The sequence below is a fragment of the Salvia miltiorrhiza genome, chromosome 2 (assembly GCF_028751815.1).
Source record: "Salvia miltiorrhiza cultivar Shanhuang (shh) chromosome 2, IMPLAD_Smil_shh, whole genome shotgun sequence".
Taxonomy (NCBI): domain Eukaryota; kingdom Viridiplantae; phylum Streptophyta; class Magnoliopsida; order Lamiales; family Lamiaceae; genus Salvia; species Salvia miltiorrhiza.
Window position 1 is genome coordinate 65,730,895 of NC_080388.1, and position 17,562 is coordinate 65,748,456.

The 17,562-nt window shown below is 31.9% G+C and overlaps 3 protein-coding genes across 4 annotated transcripts; 2 read left to right on the top strand and 1 right to left on the bottom strand.

The window, feature by feature from the left end:
• The first annotated feature begins 4,278 nt into the window (after nucleotides 1–4,278).
• Nucleotides 4,279–6,456, top strand: LOC131013092 (dormancy-associated protein homolog 4-like). 2 transcript variants are annotated; one of them, XM_057941098.1, is made up of 3 exons: nucleotides 4,279–5,014; nucleotides 5,220–5,319; nucleotides 6,208–6,456. In XM_057941098.1, exons 1-3 carry the CDS (start codon nucleotides 4,738–4,740, stop codon nucleotides 6,233–6,235), a joined length of 405 nt encoding a protein of 134 aa, XP_057797081.1. In that variant the 5' UTR covers nucleotides 4,279–4,737; the 3' UTR covers nucleotides 6,236–6,456. The 2 variants fall into 2 exon arrangements, with proteins under 2 accessions (XP_057797081.1, XP_057797080.1); XM_057941097.1 differs by having other exon boundaries at nucleotides 5,220–6,456.
• A 524-nt stretch (nucleotides 6,457–6,980) lies between these two features.
• Nucleotides 6,981–9,582, top strand: LOC131013093 (uncharacterized). Its single transcript, XM_057941099.1, has 4 exons — nucleotides 6,981–7,373; nucleotides 8,016–8,569; nucleotides 8,649–8,874; nucleotides 8,982–9,582. The coding sequence occupies exons 2-4, from the start codon at nucleotides 8,048–8,050 to the stop codon at nucleotides 9,434–9,436; spliced, it is 1,203 nt and encodes a 400-aa protein (XP_057797082.1). The 5' UTR covers nucleotides 6,981–7,373; nucleotides 8,016–8,047; the 3' UTR covers nucleotides 9,437–9,582.
• Nucleotides 9,583–11,123: 1,541 nt separating this feature from the next.
• Nucleotides 11,124–13,261, bottom strand: LOC131013094 (uncharacterized). Its single transcript, XM_057941100.1, has 3 exons — nucleotides 12,796–13,261; nucleotides 12,189–12,538; nucleotides 11,124–11,967 (listed from the first exon to the last, which is right to left on the bottom strand). The coding sequence occupies exons 1-3, from the start codon at nucleotides 12,812–12,814 to the stop codon at nucleotides 11,410–11,412; spliced, it is 927 nt and encodes a 308-aa protein (XP_057797083.1). The 5' UTR covers nucleotides 12,815–13,261; the 3' UTR covers nucleotides 11,124–11,409.
• Nucleotides 13,262–17,562: the final 4,301 nt, after the last annotated feature.

The following is a 17,562-nucleotide window of genomic DNA, read 5'->3' on the forward strand; positions in this document are numbered from 1 at the left end:
AGGATTAAAGGATAAAATAGTCAATTTCTAATTAATTATTATTAGTATTTTAAAGAAGGGGCTACAAGGAGTAAAATGGGGGCTATGAATAGAATCACCCATTCTTTATTTATGCATTATTATCATAGATTGGAAGTTACTCTACTTTCACATCTGCATAAATAAGGTATGGGGAAGGGCTACGGTATAACACTTTTTAACATATACAAAAAAAACTAGTTAAAATGTATAAAATTTATATAGAACACGTATGAATTTGCTGTGTAAATATATGAAATGCGAAAAATAATTTTTTGCTACCTATGAAATTCGAACTCAAAACCATGAATTCATCCAACAAGGGGATAAATCAACTGTAGATCTCGATGATCTAAGAGCTGAAAATAACTCCTATTTTATATTCTAAAATTGACGTATTTTTATTTTAGCTCTCTGATCCGTCCCATTATTCTTGGCTCGTTTCTTTTGGGTACGAGTATTTAGGAGATCACAATTAAGGGAAGATAGGTGTGATCTATATGTTTAATGTTATTTTTAATTATTTTCAGTAGTTGTTAATCAAAACAAGCAGAAACCCCATATCTATCAATGGTGAGGAAAGAGTCGCGCCGCGTGAGTGGTCGTTGCCCTCCCTTTCCTTTTCAGATTTATCAATGGTGAGGAAAGAGTAGTGTCGCACCCTCGCCTTCGCCTCTCTACCGCCCGCCAAAGCTCCTTGTCGGAGGTACTGTGGTGGAGCGATATGAGGCACAGAGTGGGACGAAATGGTGAGGCGGTGAAATGGTGAGAGAAGTGTAGAGAGAGAGAGAGAGTGAAATGGTGAGAGAGAGAGAGAAATATAGTAAATTTTACACCTAATTTAATTATGTAATTAATCAAGCCCTAATTATAGCTCAAAAAGGAAACGAGTCATATTATATGGGACGGCTCAAAAATGAATACGAGCCAATAATATTGGGACAAAGGAAGTACTATATGTTATTAGTTATTATCAATTATTTGATTAGGTATCATCTATCATGAGTACCATTGATATTAATCCATGTTAATAAAATTAATAAATTGTAGTAATTTATAAATTTAAAATCATAATCGTTTTTATGAGATACAAAATAAAAATAAAAATACTAACATGAACTATATGTATATCAACAACACTCACAGTATTTATACTAAAAATGATAGTATGTAGTACTCCCTCCGTCCCACGAAGCATGACACAGTTTTCTTTTTGGTCTGTCCCACGAAGCATGACACGTTTCTAAAAATGGCAAAAAATTTACCCTTTATTCACATTTTCACTTTTTCACCTACCACATTTAACACACAAAATACCAATTTCTTAATTCCCGTGCCGAAAAGAAGTGTGTCATGCTTCATGGGACGGAGGGAGTATATCACTCTTCATTTTATAGAACACCAACTATTTAACAAACATTGGTGAACGCATGCATGTGGGGTGAGGAGCGAGGGGGCTTAAGCCCCAACCAAACTAATTTTTTAATAAATTTTTCTCCTATAGTATTTTCAAATTTATTCAAACACTATGCAGACTGTTATGCAAAAGCATTCGTACATCAATAAATTTAATCTTATGAAAATTATTTCATTCGTCCATGAAAAGTTAGTACTTTTCGTCATTTGATTTCCACAAAAAATATACTTTCTCCGTCAACGAAAAAACTTTTTAAGAGAGAGTGACACGTATTTTTAAAAAAAGATTGTTAGGTATATTGAGAGTGCGAAAAAAGTTATTGAATGTATTGATAGTGGTAAAAATATGATATAATTAATATTGAGAGTTGTGAAAAAAGTGAAAGTAAGAGTAATTATAAGTGGTGGGTATAGTCAAAAAATAGGTATGAAGTTTTTTTGTGAACGTCCCAAAAAAGAAAGATAGGAAGTTCTTTCATGGACGGAGAAAGTAACATTTTCATTTTTAGAACATGACTCCACATATTTTCTTTATTTTTTACTTTTGCAAATATCCTTATTTACCAAAAAAAAAGTTCATTCAATCTCAATTTCAATCATCCTTACTTTTTGCCATGTTTTTGGTGGATGGGGGGATTATATTGAAATTTCACATGCCATCTATATATATATATGTGTGTGTGTGTGTGTGTTTGTGTGTGTAAAACTAGTACTAATATGTATTATCCTTATCCACAATATCATTGTCATATATTTTGTGGACGACACAAGTTTTAAAAAAATGGTGGATACTAGTTGATGATAGTGAGTATTGTTGTGACACAAAATCTTGGGTACACCTGAGTGTACCGTATCCAACATAGTATTATTTATATGAGTTGAGTCAGAATATGTGTTCTAATCAGGGTGCGGGTCATAATCAGATTGTACGGTACACTCGGGTGTACCCAAGACCACCTCTTGTTGCGAGTGGATAGAGTTTGTGGATCCTACTTTATAAATGAAAGTGACAAAAATATGATTGACGGACCAAAACCACAAAAATGGCAACGATCTTATATTATAGATCCATCACGTATAATATTTTAATGCCCCCTTCGTATTCATATTCAATATACATTATTGCTACAGTAAGAATACTATTGCTTCGGAGCATCCACAGTGGAGGTGACCTGATTGCTGATCTGATAGAGAGGGGACCACATTGGGTCAAGAAGGCTGCAGTGGGATGATATGATAGCTGACCTATCTTTTTAGTTTTGATTTTTATATTTTTTATTTAAATTTAATTGCACAAATTTAAATAAGTGGGTGTATTTATGGAAGGAAAAAAAAAAAAGAAAAGTGGGGCAAACGGTGAAGCCGTGGGCATAAAAAAAAAAAGGAAAATGGGGTTAATGGCTATTTTGGCTGATTTTTTATTATTACTAGTATGTGCCCGCTCGTGCGATGCACGACCATCATCGAAATTGAATGATAATTTAAATAAATAAATAAAAATGTTAAACATAATATATATATATATATATATATATATAAGTAAATATAAACATAAATGATCTCAATAAAAAATAAATTATTCACAATATAATCTCAATAAAAATATCAATCTGAAAACATTCGAATTTTCAATTATTGAAATAGCAATTAATTGATTTAATTGATAATGTGTATAAATTTATAAATAAATAAATTATGAAATATCAAAAGCAAGTATAGATGATAATGAGTATCATTATGGATCATATAATATTCTAAGATGTACAAAACTATTTATTTACATATAGTATAACTGTAGTTTAATATAGTTTTCGAATGCATATTTATGAGGTCATTTTGTTTATGCTCAAATTTTAAAATAAAGTTACAATCTATACATTTTTTTTTTCAATTGGAAAGTGAAAAAATAAAGGGTTTAACATGAGATATGTGTCGTTCATTTTCCAAAATAAAATGTATACAATTTCAGTAAATTTAAATAAATGTGCTACTAAAAAATTAAACTCTTCAATTTACTTTTATTTTTTATTTTTAAAGAAAATCAATAATTGTTCTCTAATTATTGATTTTCCAATGAGTAATTTTGAAGCTTAAAAATTCGATTTTTAAGATATACTCCTATATATTAGTTATTTATCTACAAATTTATATTAATATAAAGTTGACCTTTAAAAAAATATTTTTAAGCTAAAGATTTCTAAAATGAACAAATATGAGTTTCATCATTGTAATTGCATTAAACTGATATAATAAAAATATAAATAGTAAAATATAAAAAATACTGATCTATAGTAAAAACATAAAAAATAAAATTAAAAAAAATATGGAAAAAGGAATGAAAGAACCGTGAATTTTAAAAAATGAGAAATGAGAGAGGAGATGATAGAGGAGAGAAGAGAGAGGAGAGAGAAACAAATAATTTGGTGACTTTAAACTATAATAACTTATTGGTTTTAAATTTATTTTTTTATAATTTTTACATTAAATTAAAGATATCGTCATTATCTTTAATTTAACATCCATATTGAATATTTTTTTATAAATTAAAGTTGATGAATTTAAAAGAAAATCAAATTGAATAAATATATTTGAATAGTGTTTTCTAAGTAATTAATATATTTTGTTGAATTAGTGTGAACGTGTGAAATGAGTTAGTGGTGTTAATAATTTTTTTTTTAACCTTCATATTAAAAGTATTATCAAAATTGCCATTCAAATCAATTTCAAATTGATTTGAAATCAATTTCTAATTGAAAACTCCTGTTTTAATATAGTATAGATTAGGGGCATGTAAAGCAAGCGCCCGATTTAAAGGATATCAAGTTTAACCTGATAGATCAGATCACACTCGAGTGGGAGGAGGTTGCAGCGGGGCACCCATTGGGGGTGCTCTCTTAAAAAGATACTGTAAATAAAAATAAAAACTGCAGTTAAATAGAGAATACTATTGTTAGCTTATTCAAGCCATATCATCTCTCAAAGAAGCCATAAGATAAAAGTCACCTAACTTTCTCTCTATCTCTCTCTCTCTCTCTCTATAAATTACCTACACCCCCAACTCCCACTCCCATTCCCACTCCCACAGTCCCACTCATTTCTCATTTTATTTACTCCTTTTTACCTATCTTCTTCGTCTTCAACAAAAAATATCTCTAGCAAAAACATCCATCGATCCTATTTTTCAAACCAACAATAAAAATAAAAAATAAAAGAAATTGTATAAATCCAACTTAATTTTCTGCAATTTTAGCAAAACTACTTTCAAACCTATCTGGAAAAAGAATATCTCATATTTCCAATATTATGGGACTTCTCGACAAGCTATGGGATGAAACTCTAGCTGGTCCAACGCCGGACTCCGGCCTCGGGAAACTCCGCAAATACAACTCTTTCTCCGCCAGATCTGCCTCCGCACCGCCGCCGGATCTGGTTCCTCCGCCCCCGATCAACAAGGTTTCTCCGAGCATCCCCGTTCCTCGAAGTGATATTGCTAATTATCGTAATCTTACTGTTTCCGTCGACTCGCCGCCGCTCCCGTCGTCTCCGTCGTGCTCTGCCACTCCGACCTCGCCCTTTACACGTAAGAGTTTATAAATCGAGATCTTCTGTTTCAGATCGTGTTTTGTCGTTTAGCCTGAGCGAGAAATGGAATATGGTTTGCACTTTGCAGTAGAATAATTTAATTTTCTTTTTCGCCCTAATTTTCTGCATGGAAATGTTTGGGGGCGTGTTGAAATTTTTCTGGGGCTATTTCCTAATTTTTGTTTGTTTTGGGGCGTTTTCAGCAAATACCCCTGGAGGGAGTTTTAAGAAGTTGACGAGGAGAAAATCGGCAACTGCTGCTTTGCCAAATTCTGTGGCCAAGTCTCCCACTGGTTATGATTGGTGGGTATTTTTCTACACTTTTGACTTTCGCTGTACCCTTCTATCATTTTTGCTAATTAGTCCTTCAAAGTTCAATCCCAATTCTCTTTGTTTAATTTATCAGTAAAAATAAAATATATTGAGGGGGTTGGGCTTCGTTTAAAACTAATCGTATTGTATTTTAATTGTCAATTAAATATTATTGTAATACCTAAAAAATATCTTTGTATGCGGACAAATCATTATTAATTCAAAATTAATAATGATAATCCATCAATTAAAATCTATGAACTAAATCAATTCTAATTACCCGAATCAATTTTCACATAATTATATCATCCCACTATATATACCATATAAATTGTTATGTGTGTTTGTTAGATAACTACAAACTCATTTCATAGATTTGTATACTGCTTACAAATTAAAAAATATGCAAAACCAGACTTAAGATTGTTTATTAGTAATCTTTATGCTATATTGTAGTGTACTCATAACTTTTTATATATGAACGTCTTCATCGATGTATGTGAGAAATAAGATTGTTTATTAATTTTATGCTATATTGAGATATTCATTAATTTCAACGTTCGTGTGGTTCGTGTAGTGTGAACCATTCACATATTCTAATATGACACTCATGTGAGCAATTTGTATTATGCGGGCATCCGTATAAGAGAGCTCCCCTTACATATTCCATACTTTATTCTTTAGTTAGAACGCATGCATGATATTTATTAATGAAATTGTAGTATAACTCCACGGGGCTATTTAGAGATAAAACAAAAAAATACTAGATTTCTCTAATTGCATGGAATTGTGAGAGTTATTATTTCTGACATATTATTTGCCGTTATTAATAATTATACATGACTTAATTGTGAAATTCTAACATAATTGTTATTTTAGGATTGTGCTGAGTGCTTTGGATCGTTAAACATCTTTTTTGGGGCGTGTTGATCTTTGGTGGCGGCTTTGTGCATCCATGTGTGACGGCTACACGCGTCACATGGATAAGATCGATTGAAACCGATCTTTTGTAGGCTCGGAAAGGGAGAGTTTATCGAATCAAACATGTCTTTGTATAAATATATTATGATATATGCCCCTTTTATGTACATATTGTTGTAATAAAAATGGTTTTCTTATTTAAGTTAATTCGTGAGCTATTCAAATTTGAATCAGTCTATATGCATGTGTGAGTTGCTGTTATTAGTATTTGATTTGAAAGTTCGTGAGTTTGATTAACTTGTTTTATATAGTAAGAGTTACCGAGAATTTGGAAGTAAAATATCATGTCTCGTATTTTATGCTTATGTTACGTAAACATGTCAATTTCAATAATTTCGCTTTATTGAAATTATATTTTATCAATTGTATTTAGATATTCTATATTGATCTATAATCAAATAACTACATTTCTAATTCTTTAAATCGTCTTAGTATATTTATGCTCTATTAAAATCCTTAGGATTAAAGAGCAAATCTTGAATTTTCCATCTTTGAGCTCGAATTTAGTGACTAAAAGGTCACGAATTACAATTCCACCAATATATATTAACAATAAGAATACGCACTATGATAGATGTTGCGGATAGTAACATACTTAGGGCATGTTTGATTTCCTAGTTTAGTCCTAAATAGATTAGTAATCTAGTCTAATAGTGGTGATTGGTATTTTTTTTAAAACACTTCTCGGCCCTACACTAATAGAAGGCCCGTTCCTTTTCTCCTGTAGCCTTTTGGGTAATTAATCCTTCAACCCATATCCGATTATTTGACTTGAAATGAACAGTATTAATTACTTAATCACATTTTCTCACTTTTGCCCTCATTTTCGATATCTACATCTGTTACTCAGGCATTCTTTTTCTTTCCAGCAGCGCCGATTCACGATTCCTTCTTTGTGTGGAGAACGAAACCATTGATCGTCGTCGAAGCTCCGATTCGCAAGATTGCTGCACCCCTCTCGCATTCCAAACACGATTCAAGGTTGTATATTTCTGGTTGAGAAATACTGGTCGTCGGGACGCGTCCGTCTAGGGTTTTAAATCTGCCCCTAATTTATATTCAAGGTTAATTTATGTCTTCACTTTGGTTTTCTTGTTGATGGTGCGTGTTTGTGTGTGTGTTTGGTGGGAAAGTGAGAAGAAGAGGTTAATAAAATTGTGACTAAAGAGTTGAACAGATTGTTTTGTGTTCTTACCAGTTTTATTTGAATCAAAACTAGAAAAAAATCAGATGATGTTTCCTTTTCCTTTCTTTTTCCAATTATTTGTCTCATCATAAGCTCATTATTCTCTCTTTGTTTCACTATTAATTTTGAATTGATTTTTTCAATTTCATCAATTGAAAAGGGTGTTTTTATTGGTTTTGAATCATGGTATATATTATTCTTTCAATTCTTTAGATATATACATGGTGTATAAGTGAGTATTGAAGTATACTGTTGATATGATTAATTTGTTCACGGTGTTTTATATCATGTATGAAATTTGGTTTTATATCCATGGGAAATAATGCATAAGAGAGTGAATTTAAATGATGAAAGTAAATTCTGTTTTGTGATTTTTTTTTTATTTTTTTGTTGTTGCTGTCATTACTTTGATATCAGTTTTTTGGTGTGATACAATGCACTGCTTATGAGAATTATCTGCTATTATTGGCATTGCTTCCTATAGCTAAGAGTATATTATTTTACTTCCAATTATATGCAGAATTTTGTATACCTATCCATCCACAGTAGCCAATGACGCGCACTCCTAGAGATGTTGAAATTGTCCTATTGATACAGGAGATTGTTCATGAGTTTTTGATGCAAATGATATGTGTAATTGCAATTCTAACTAGATTGAACTATCGAAAGAGGAAGCGTAGTAATATAGCTAATACATATTCTTTGATCCAAAGAATACCAGACCAAATTAAGCACTTGAACAGAATGGTAGGACTTACTGATATTGATTGCATGGCAAATCTTCGCATGGATCGAAACACTTTCGGTAGATTATGTCTTTTATTGCGACAGTTAGGGGGTTTGACTGATGGGAGATTTGTTAGTGTAGAAGAGCAAGTCGCAATGTTTATATCTATTTTGGCACATCACCAGAAAAATAGAATAATTGGGTTTAATTTCTCGCGGTCTAGCCAAACAATATCCCATTACCTCCATGTTGTTTTAAAAGGTATTTTGAAATTACATGGGATATTCTTGGCCAAACCACAGCCTGTCCCAGAAGACAGCAATGACCCAAGATGGAAGTGGTTTAAGGTATCTCGTTCTAATATTCTTTAATAGTTATGTTTAGTTTAATGTAGGCTAAATTGACTCTGTCTCTTGTTGTGTATAGGGTTGCTTAGGAGCATTGGATGGCACATACATTAATATTGTAGTGCCAAACGTAGACAAGCCGAGGTATAGGTCAAGAAAGGGTACCATTTGTACGAATACACTAGCCGTATGTGACAGAAATATGAAGTTTGTTTACATATTAACTGGTTGGGAGGGATCAGCTGCTGACTCTCGGGTTTTAAGAGATGCTGTCAACCGAGTGCACGGACTCAAAGTTCCAAGAGGTATATATACTTATGTAAATTGTTAATTAACGCATCTTTGTTATCATTTGTGGAGGACATATATGCTAACTAGGCCTCATGGTGTGTTTGTGTTTGTTATTCTTTAGGAAATTACTATTTATGTGATAACGGTTACGCGAATAGCGAAGGGTTTTTGTCTCCATACAAAGGTGTTAGGTATCACCTTAAGGAGTGGGGTCCTGAATCTGTGAGACCTCAAAACGCCAAGGAAATGTTCAATATGAGGCACACTAAAGCTAGAAATGTGATTGAGCGTGCATTCGGACTCATGAAGATGCGATGGGCGATACTTCGGAGTGCGTCGTATTATCCTGTCCATGTTCATAATAGGCTGGTTATGTGTTGTTTTCTACTGCACAATTTCATTCGTTCAGAAATGGTGCATGATCCACTTGAAGCACTGGTTGATAGACAGCCTGGTGCAGATGCCTATGAAGAGCATGGAGACGAAGATGATGGTTTTGTTGATGCTATTCAAACGTCTCCCCAGTGGAATCGCGCTAGAGATGCAATCGCTGAAGCAATGTGGAGACAACCTTGATCAGCTTTAAGGAGACATTAGTACTATATTGTGCTTAGTTTATGCATAATAAGGTGTGTTTGTGTTGTCATAAGTGAACAAGTGGATTATGTTTGGCAAATATGTAAAGGGTGGCTGCAATTATGTGATTGTGATTATTGGCCTTGTTTAAAGCTTTGTTTCCAATTGTATAATTTATTTTTGGCTGATTTAAGAGCTCAATGAATAAATCAGCAGGAGCTCAATAATATAAGTTATATTTTTTGGCTGATTTGTCAGGCTTCCTGTTTTAGTCAAAAACCAGCATGGGCTATCACTTCTCTATCTTTCAAAAACGTGCTGTCATGCATTGCAATTTTCCTTTATCTGCAACTTGGTTGAAAAGAGTGTGTTTTGTCATTTCTACGCAGTGAACTTGATAAAACAAGTGCTAAGACTTGTCATTTTACTGTCTGATATGAAATGCCAGCATGGAATATCACCCTGTTACAAATTACCTTCTATAAAAGCAACAATAATGTTTCTCTACTAATTACAACACACTCATTTCCATTCTCATCCCTCAATGTCTCTCTCTAAGATTAAACCACAAAAGGAGTTCTTCTATGGCTCTAAGTGGAGCCGTGAAATGGATAGCGTCCTCTTGGCAAGCCTAGCTCGGCAAAGAAATATTTATCAATGGAAATCATCAAACATCCCTGCTGAAGCCATGACTTACGTGTGTTTTGATGTAAATGAAATGTTTCCAGGGATACTCCGATGGGGCGAAGTTTATGAGCGCAAAGACCACTTGCTATCACGTTATAAGACGTTCATTGAGATTTTGAAAGTCCCAGGAACACAATGGGATATTCATCAGCACTGCATTCACGCCGCCGACATTGTCTGGAAGCAAATATTCCGGGTTAGTATTTTAACATAAATACTTTTGCTCATTTGCCTACTTTGAAATAATAGATTACAGTTGCTTAACGATTTGTAGGGAAACTCCTTCGCGAAGGCATACTACTATAATGATGAGCCCGAGTTTGACAAGTTAGCGACAGTATTTGGAGATGATGAAATAAAGGCGGAGAGTGGGCAAACAGTGATAATTATAAGCGACACGACACAAGTCGTAGTGGAAAATCAGGAAAACAACGCTAACGTCTCAGACGATGAAGAGGTGATGTCGCCGGACGTTGGCAAAGCACGTCGGAGATTGTTCAATGATAGGGGTCAGATGCAGGATGTTCAGTCCACAAATAAAGGTGACGAAACACTTCCACTGATAAATGCTTTCCCGATGCCAAATGCGCGGAAAACGGCAGGCTCTAGCTCTTGTGCATCGTCTAGCCCTAGCATATGGTGGAAGAACAGATCCCTGTAGAGGGTTAACAATGTGGTGCTGCACGTGTGTCTTGATGTTGCTCATCTGCCTTGTTTAAAACTAAGCTTTGTTGTAGGCCTTTTAAATTCATGTGTTAGATTGCCTGTGTGTCTGCATTTATCTCTTTCTTGTTGTTGCCCTTATGGCATGATGATTTGTAGTTCTTGTTGGCTTTATTTTAATCTTTTGTTGGTAAGCTTGAAGCATTTCTTAATTAATTTGCATGCTATGCTTAGATATGTTCGACAAAACCCCCAACCAATCTGTCTTGAACTAACCTGCAAATTCTGAAACTTTTTTTTCAATAACACAGCCACACAATTCTTAAACAATCCTTAAATCACAGTACAAGATTCACCATGCATTCCAAAATAAATGCTTAAACAAGTACATTAGATAGACATAACTAACTTCAAGCAAAAGGTTCATCAGCCTACAAGATTACTTAATTACATAATTCCCTGCTTGAACCATAGGGGATTTCTAGAACTGAATATAAGGATTACATAATTGTCTTCCATGCTGTAAAAAAACAAGCACATATCTAGTTACAAAATCAAAAGTTTAAACCAAAAACTTCAAGCTCGTCTGCCCTTCTTCAGTCATTACAATCCAAGCAACTTCTCTATCTTTTTCTAAGAAGACGATACACATAGCTTTCCCGAGAACTTTCTGGTAAGCTCCTGAACATCTCAAGGCACGACACTTTCTCGTTTAAAATTTCGCAGACATCAAACTTTTCATCTTCGGAGATACCTTGCATGTTACTCAGGCATTCGAACGCATCCTTCCTCGCCTTTGCTAAGTCATGATCGTAGCCAATTCTACTGCACATTATGTCCATTCTAGATGCTGTTTCACGGCCAATATCACCTATAAGTGCGAACAGATTTTCGAGGCCATCTCCTGATTTGCGTTTCTTGCTTTTAGACTTACAAACTTGCTCAGCTTGTTGGCCTATAGAACTATTTTCACCATTTTCTGTTTCAACTTGCTCATCCAATGCTCTGAATTCGCTATCTATTCCATCTTCTTCCAAGTTGTCGTCACGTGGCAACTTACCGAGAGCATCGAAAATGTCCTCAGCAGACTGGCCAGTTGCCCTGTCTTTCCCAAAAATCTCTTTCCAATCATCCAGATAAGGCCAAGGCTTAAAGCGCATGTTCCTCGCATTATTATCCTTCTGCCAACAAAACCATGTATATACAAAATTTAAGGAGTCTCATTCCCAAAATAATTATGTTAATAAAAAGAAAGAGAGCATACTCAACAATACCAACATAAACAATTCTATATACTGGGAAAATAAACTTGAACAATAATATCTAACCATGACAGCTATAGAAACTCATGAATCTAAATAATAAGATTAACTTCTTTGCCTTTTTCTCATGTGATGATTACCTTTAGAACTTCATCCCATTGATGATTATCAATATCAATCATGAATGTTCCTTTCAGATTGAACCCAACTCCACTCGGCTTCAAGATTTCGATTAGAGAATTGTAATTTTTCTTCCACGTACACAGCTTAGAATTGATATGAGGTGTTCCTTTCAGGTCCGTCCCAGGAAACTCTCTTTTCATCGTGTCTTCAAGCTTCTTAAGATACCCACCTCGAAACCCATTGTCTGATTTCCATCCTTGAGCAACCAGTTCTTTAAGCGCTGCAATAAGGATGTCTTCCTCGCGTGGGGACCAAATACGTCTGGTCTTATCGGTTTTGTTAGCCTTGCCTCCATCTCCGCCACTAGCTGTATCCAAATCTCATGAAAATGCGCAGCACAAGTATTAGATAATCTACAAATATATGATTTTTCTAAAAATTAAAAAGCTACATCAACGAAACAACGATTTTCTGTACTAGACCACAATGTTAGGGTAAAACTGATAAATTTGACAAAGTACAGAATCGATCGTTTCGCTTAACAAATCGAGGTCAATTAGCATGAACAAGTGATAAATGGACGATTATTATGAAGCAAAAATATTGTAAAGGAAATCTACATACCTTCTTGGGTAGAACTCATGTCGAACGAAATCGAGAGCACCGGTGCCAAATTTCCAGAGGAGAGTAGTAGGGATGTGAGCGATTTTGGTAAACTTCAACAATTTCGCTGCTTGAAAATGGGGTCACGCAGAGATTAGAGCCATAGCTTGAGGAAGATGGAGAAATTGGGAAAACCCCACCCGCCAAAATTTTCATCTGCGTGAAACTAGTTTTGATTTGGTAAATGGAAAGGTAATTTGATAAGTGATAGGCACTCTTGTAATTTTTTTATTTTATTAAGGGCATTTTTGTAAAACTGTATATTAGTCTTCAAGTTAAACAAGGAAACCAAACTCTGTGTGTGTGTTATCTAAGTTTTTAATATTACATATCAATCACCTAAAATATAATACTAATCTACTAGAGCCATACTAATTATCTCAAGTTTAATTAACTAAAGTTAATTTGCGATGGAAATCAAACATGCTATTAGAATGTGACGGGGGAGCTTCAACAAACCTAACCCTCTTTCTTATACTTACTTTCTTCGTCCACGAAAAATCTGTTACAATTTTCTTTTTAATTTATTCACTTAAAATTTGTAATTTTCATTTATAATAGTATGGTTCATACAATTTCACTCACATTCAAAGAAGATTCCTTATTCCACTAATAATTTCACACACATTTTATAAAAACTTATGGCAAATTTTTTGTACACGGATGAAGTATATTTTTAACTTAGTTCAGTGATTTTTTAGCACCTCTCATCTCATTAAAAAAAAAAGGAAAAAAAGAGTAGTTATCCGATATTGCTTTTCTGCGTCCAAAGCTGCTAAAAATGGGTAATTTCGCAATAGCCACTTTCTTAATTAGTTTGGGCTGAGTAATGTTTTCTGGAGATCCAAATGGACCAAATTGACTTAAGAAGTTGAGAAATGAAATTTGACAGTTAATCCGTATTGGGCCTCGGCCATTATTATGTTTAGTGGGCTGCAAATAGCCCATATCAGATCAGTCGCTTTCAATTCGTTACTTTGTATCATCATGTATGAGTTGATTTAGAGTGAATCCAATACAAATTATACAATCATGCATGTATTTTTGTGGATTTCTTTTTTTAACAGTGATTCATTTTAATCGAGAGGCCGATTAATTGGCCCCACTCCTTGATATAAAAATAGATACATGTAAACAAATTTATTGTAGTGATTCATGATATAGACGGTATACACTAAACTACTTAAGATTACGTGAAAACGAAAGGAGGAAATCGGAAAGGACGAAGAAGAAATCCAAAGTTGAATAGATTAATGAGACATCTGATATAGGTATTGATTTTAAATAAAGACTAGTGTCGATTTGATAGGTAGATCAAGACTTATAAATGAATGATGTGCTGTTGTAATTGGGTGTATATCAATAATATATTTATATAATCATTATTTATTTGTAAGCATGAATATTGAGGAGGCCTCATGTAATTTGTAAACAGTAAAATTGAGACACTAAAAATTCTCATTTGGTTCAAGACCCAAGGACATAACCATTTCAATACAAAAATCTGAAATATTGTGGTGATTGCAGTTAACTTGATTGTTTAATTTATTTGTTTTTTAAAAAAACTTGATAGTTTATTCATAATTATCTTGTTTGGGCATAAATATAAACTAGAAAAACTATTTGTGTGATGGGCAGTAATAATTATAGCTAATATATATAATAAAAATATAAATTATATTAAATGAGATTGTATATCGATTTACTGTTTTTTAAAATAAAAATATTTGATATGTTCTTATTTTCATACACTTTTTAGTAAAAATCTAACTATTTAAAATATTATTAATGGTGGAACCAACCCACTTATACACTAACTAATTTAAAATAATCATTAAATATCTTTCATCAACTTACTTTTTTTTTTTTTGATCGGACAAAGTCATGTTAGATGTTAGTAGTTAGTTCCCCATCCACTCCAAGAACCACCTTATATCTCCAATCTCCAATTCACTCCCAAGAGGGATCGAACCCGGGTCACTTCACTTAAGTGAGGACCCGGTGGCCAGTGGGCTAAGCCCCCTGGTTAACTTACTTTATATACTAACTACACTTTTTATTAATCTTCATGCCTTAAAGTAATAGAACACCGGATATTACTAATGGGATGGAAAGAGTAGTTTTTTTTTTCATTTAATTTATCTTTTTGATTTATATTTAATCATGTTTTGAATAAAATTAGCATTTGCACCCATGCAATGCATATATTTTTAAAAAAATTTTTCTTTATATATATATATATATATTTGATACCAAGTCAGTTATCATATTTATAAATATAATAAAAAAATAATAATTTTAACCGAAGATATTCGAGCTAAATATATAAAAAACAAAAAAGATTCCATGATATTATTAAGAAGCAAAAGCATTAAGAAAATAAATAAATTAAAAAGAAAAAAAATAAAACTAAAAATAATTAAAAATAATTTTATTCAAATAAAGATGAGAGAGAACAAAGAATTTTCTTTAAGTTTTAATATTTAAATAAATATGACTTTTACATTTTAAATCGAAAATTTACATAACATATACCAAATTAAAGTTTTTGTCGTGATCTTTAGTTTGACATGCATATCAAATACTATTTTATAATTAGCCTAATTTTTCAATTTTATAAAAGAACTAAAATAGAAAATTAAGAAGACAAAGAAAAATAAGATAAAAAAGAACATTAATTTACAAAGATACCTTCATCTTTATTATAATAACAAAATTGTCACTCAATTTTGAATTTGATTTCAAATTGAAAGTGCCTTATTATAGATATGTAATATACCTTACGAATGAAAGATCATAACCTTTAATTTGATACTTACTATGTTCATGAAACATCTTCCTAATTTTCATTTTCGCCTGTCCACAAAACTTTTTTTATTAGTTTTTTAAACATAATATTTACACATATTGCCGTTAACGGATCACATAAATTCACTAATTATCACAATTTTTTATTGTTAGGACTCCTTCTACACTCACCAAATATACAAATAACTTTTCTTAAAATCAGTATCTCTTAACCGAGGAAAATACTTCGTTGATGGATGAAGTCTATGATATTTACAAAATAGATTTAAACTGAATAAGTTATGATAATTTAAAATTCTTAACATAATAAATAATTTATATTTTTAAGTAATAAACTGAACAAGTTATAATTTTGAATATTTTTAAATTTTATATTTCTTTTAATTTTAATAATATATTTTTTAAAATTATGAATTTTTATTTGTTTTATATAAAAATTTATTAACAGGGCATTATACAATTATGATAGAATAACAATGTTTAATTTAGTTTAAGAAAACTGAATAAATATATAATTTTATTTAACATATTTATTTATTTTATAACTACAAGTCTATAACTATCACCATGAATCACACTAATGACAGTTCTAGTTAAATGAAAATGGAAAAAATGTGCTCTATCTACAAAATGAGAAAAAAATTGAAGAAATTAAAAATGAATAAATTTAAAATTTAAATATTAGTGAATTGAGGGGTTAATGAATTGCTAATTTGATTTTCATGTATATTTTTTATATTTATTTTGCATGGATTATGACATTCATTTCTAGGTATTTGATTTGAAATTAATTTAAAATAGATTTAAAATTGAATATTCACTTTTTAATATAGTATGTATGTCAATTTATTTCAAAATTGATTGATTAATTTGAATTAACATAAAAAAGATTAATTAAGGTCGAAATTTTATAATTTAAAAACTATTCAATCCGAATAGAAAATAACTAAGCTTGATATAACTTCGCGAATTGACGTTCCAAAGCATAAGTTTCCCTTTTGATGTAAGTTTTGTTTCTTTTGGTATAATGGAATAAACCTGTAAAAACAATTGATTACAGAAGCGATTTTTATAAGAATGAGCAGAAGAAGGTGGGATTCGGCGATTTGGTCAGATTTGTCAGAATTTAAAATAATCAATTATTATGTTTGAGATTAGTTAATAATAATAATAAATCAGAAATTTTAAATTGTAAAGTTTAAATATGTATATTTAGCAAAGCATGTCTCTTGAATTTTGTTTATTTTCCTTCAAATATACAAATAATTCTATAAAAACTTGACAAATATAAATACTCCACTAGATTCCGGGGTTTAGTTAAATTATGATCTTGCCAATCATAATTTAAGTACCCTAATTTATTCAAGGTGCTAAAAAATGTTTCATTTAGTAAAAAATTAAAAATATTCAAGCTTGAAAATTAAGTACCTCTCGAAACTGATCATGCATGCATGGTTTAAAATGAAAATACTACTACTATTTTGACTTTCGCAATGCAATATACATTGAGGATTCATATATATAACCTATAATAACGACTTCGAACAATGTTGAAATTTCTTAATTTCAGTAAACATAACTATTTATCATTCTCAACTTTGTGTTGGTTTAATTTGGTCGATACGAGTATTATTTGGAGGGGCCTTGCCATCGTTGTTCATTTCATAAATTTTGTTAATCCACCAAATTGGAAAAAGGTCTCAAATTTCACGACAGTGGAAGTCATGGCCGATGCCATCCCATTCAATTAATAACTAATTACTATTTCGAATGAAATTATTAGATTGTATCATTGTATGCATATGTAAAATTTCCTTTTTCTTTTTTTATCGAAATATCCAAAAACATGAAAGAAATTCCACACATAAATTAGCTTCTAAGATTGCAAAAACTTAGCACTCAATGCAGGTTTTCAATAGT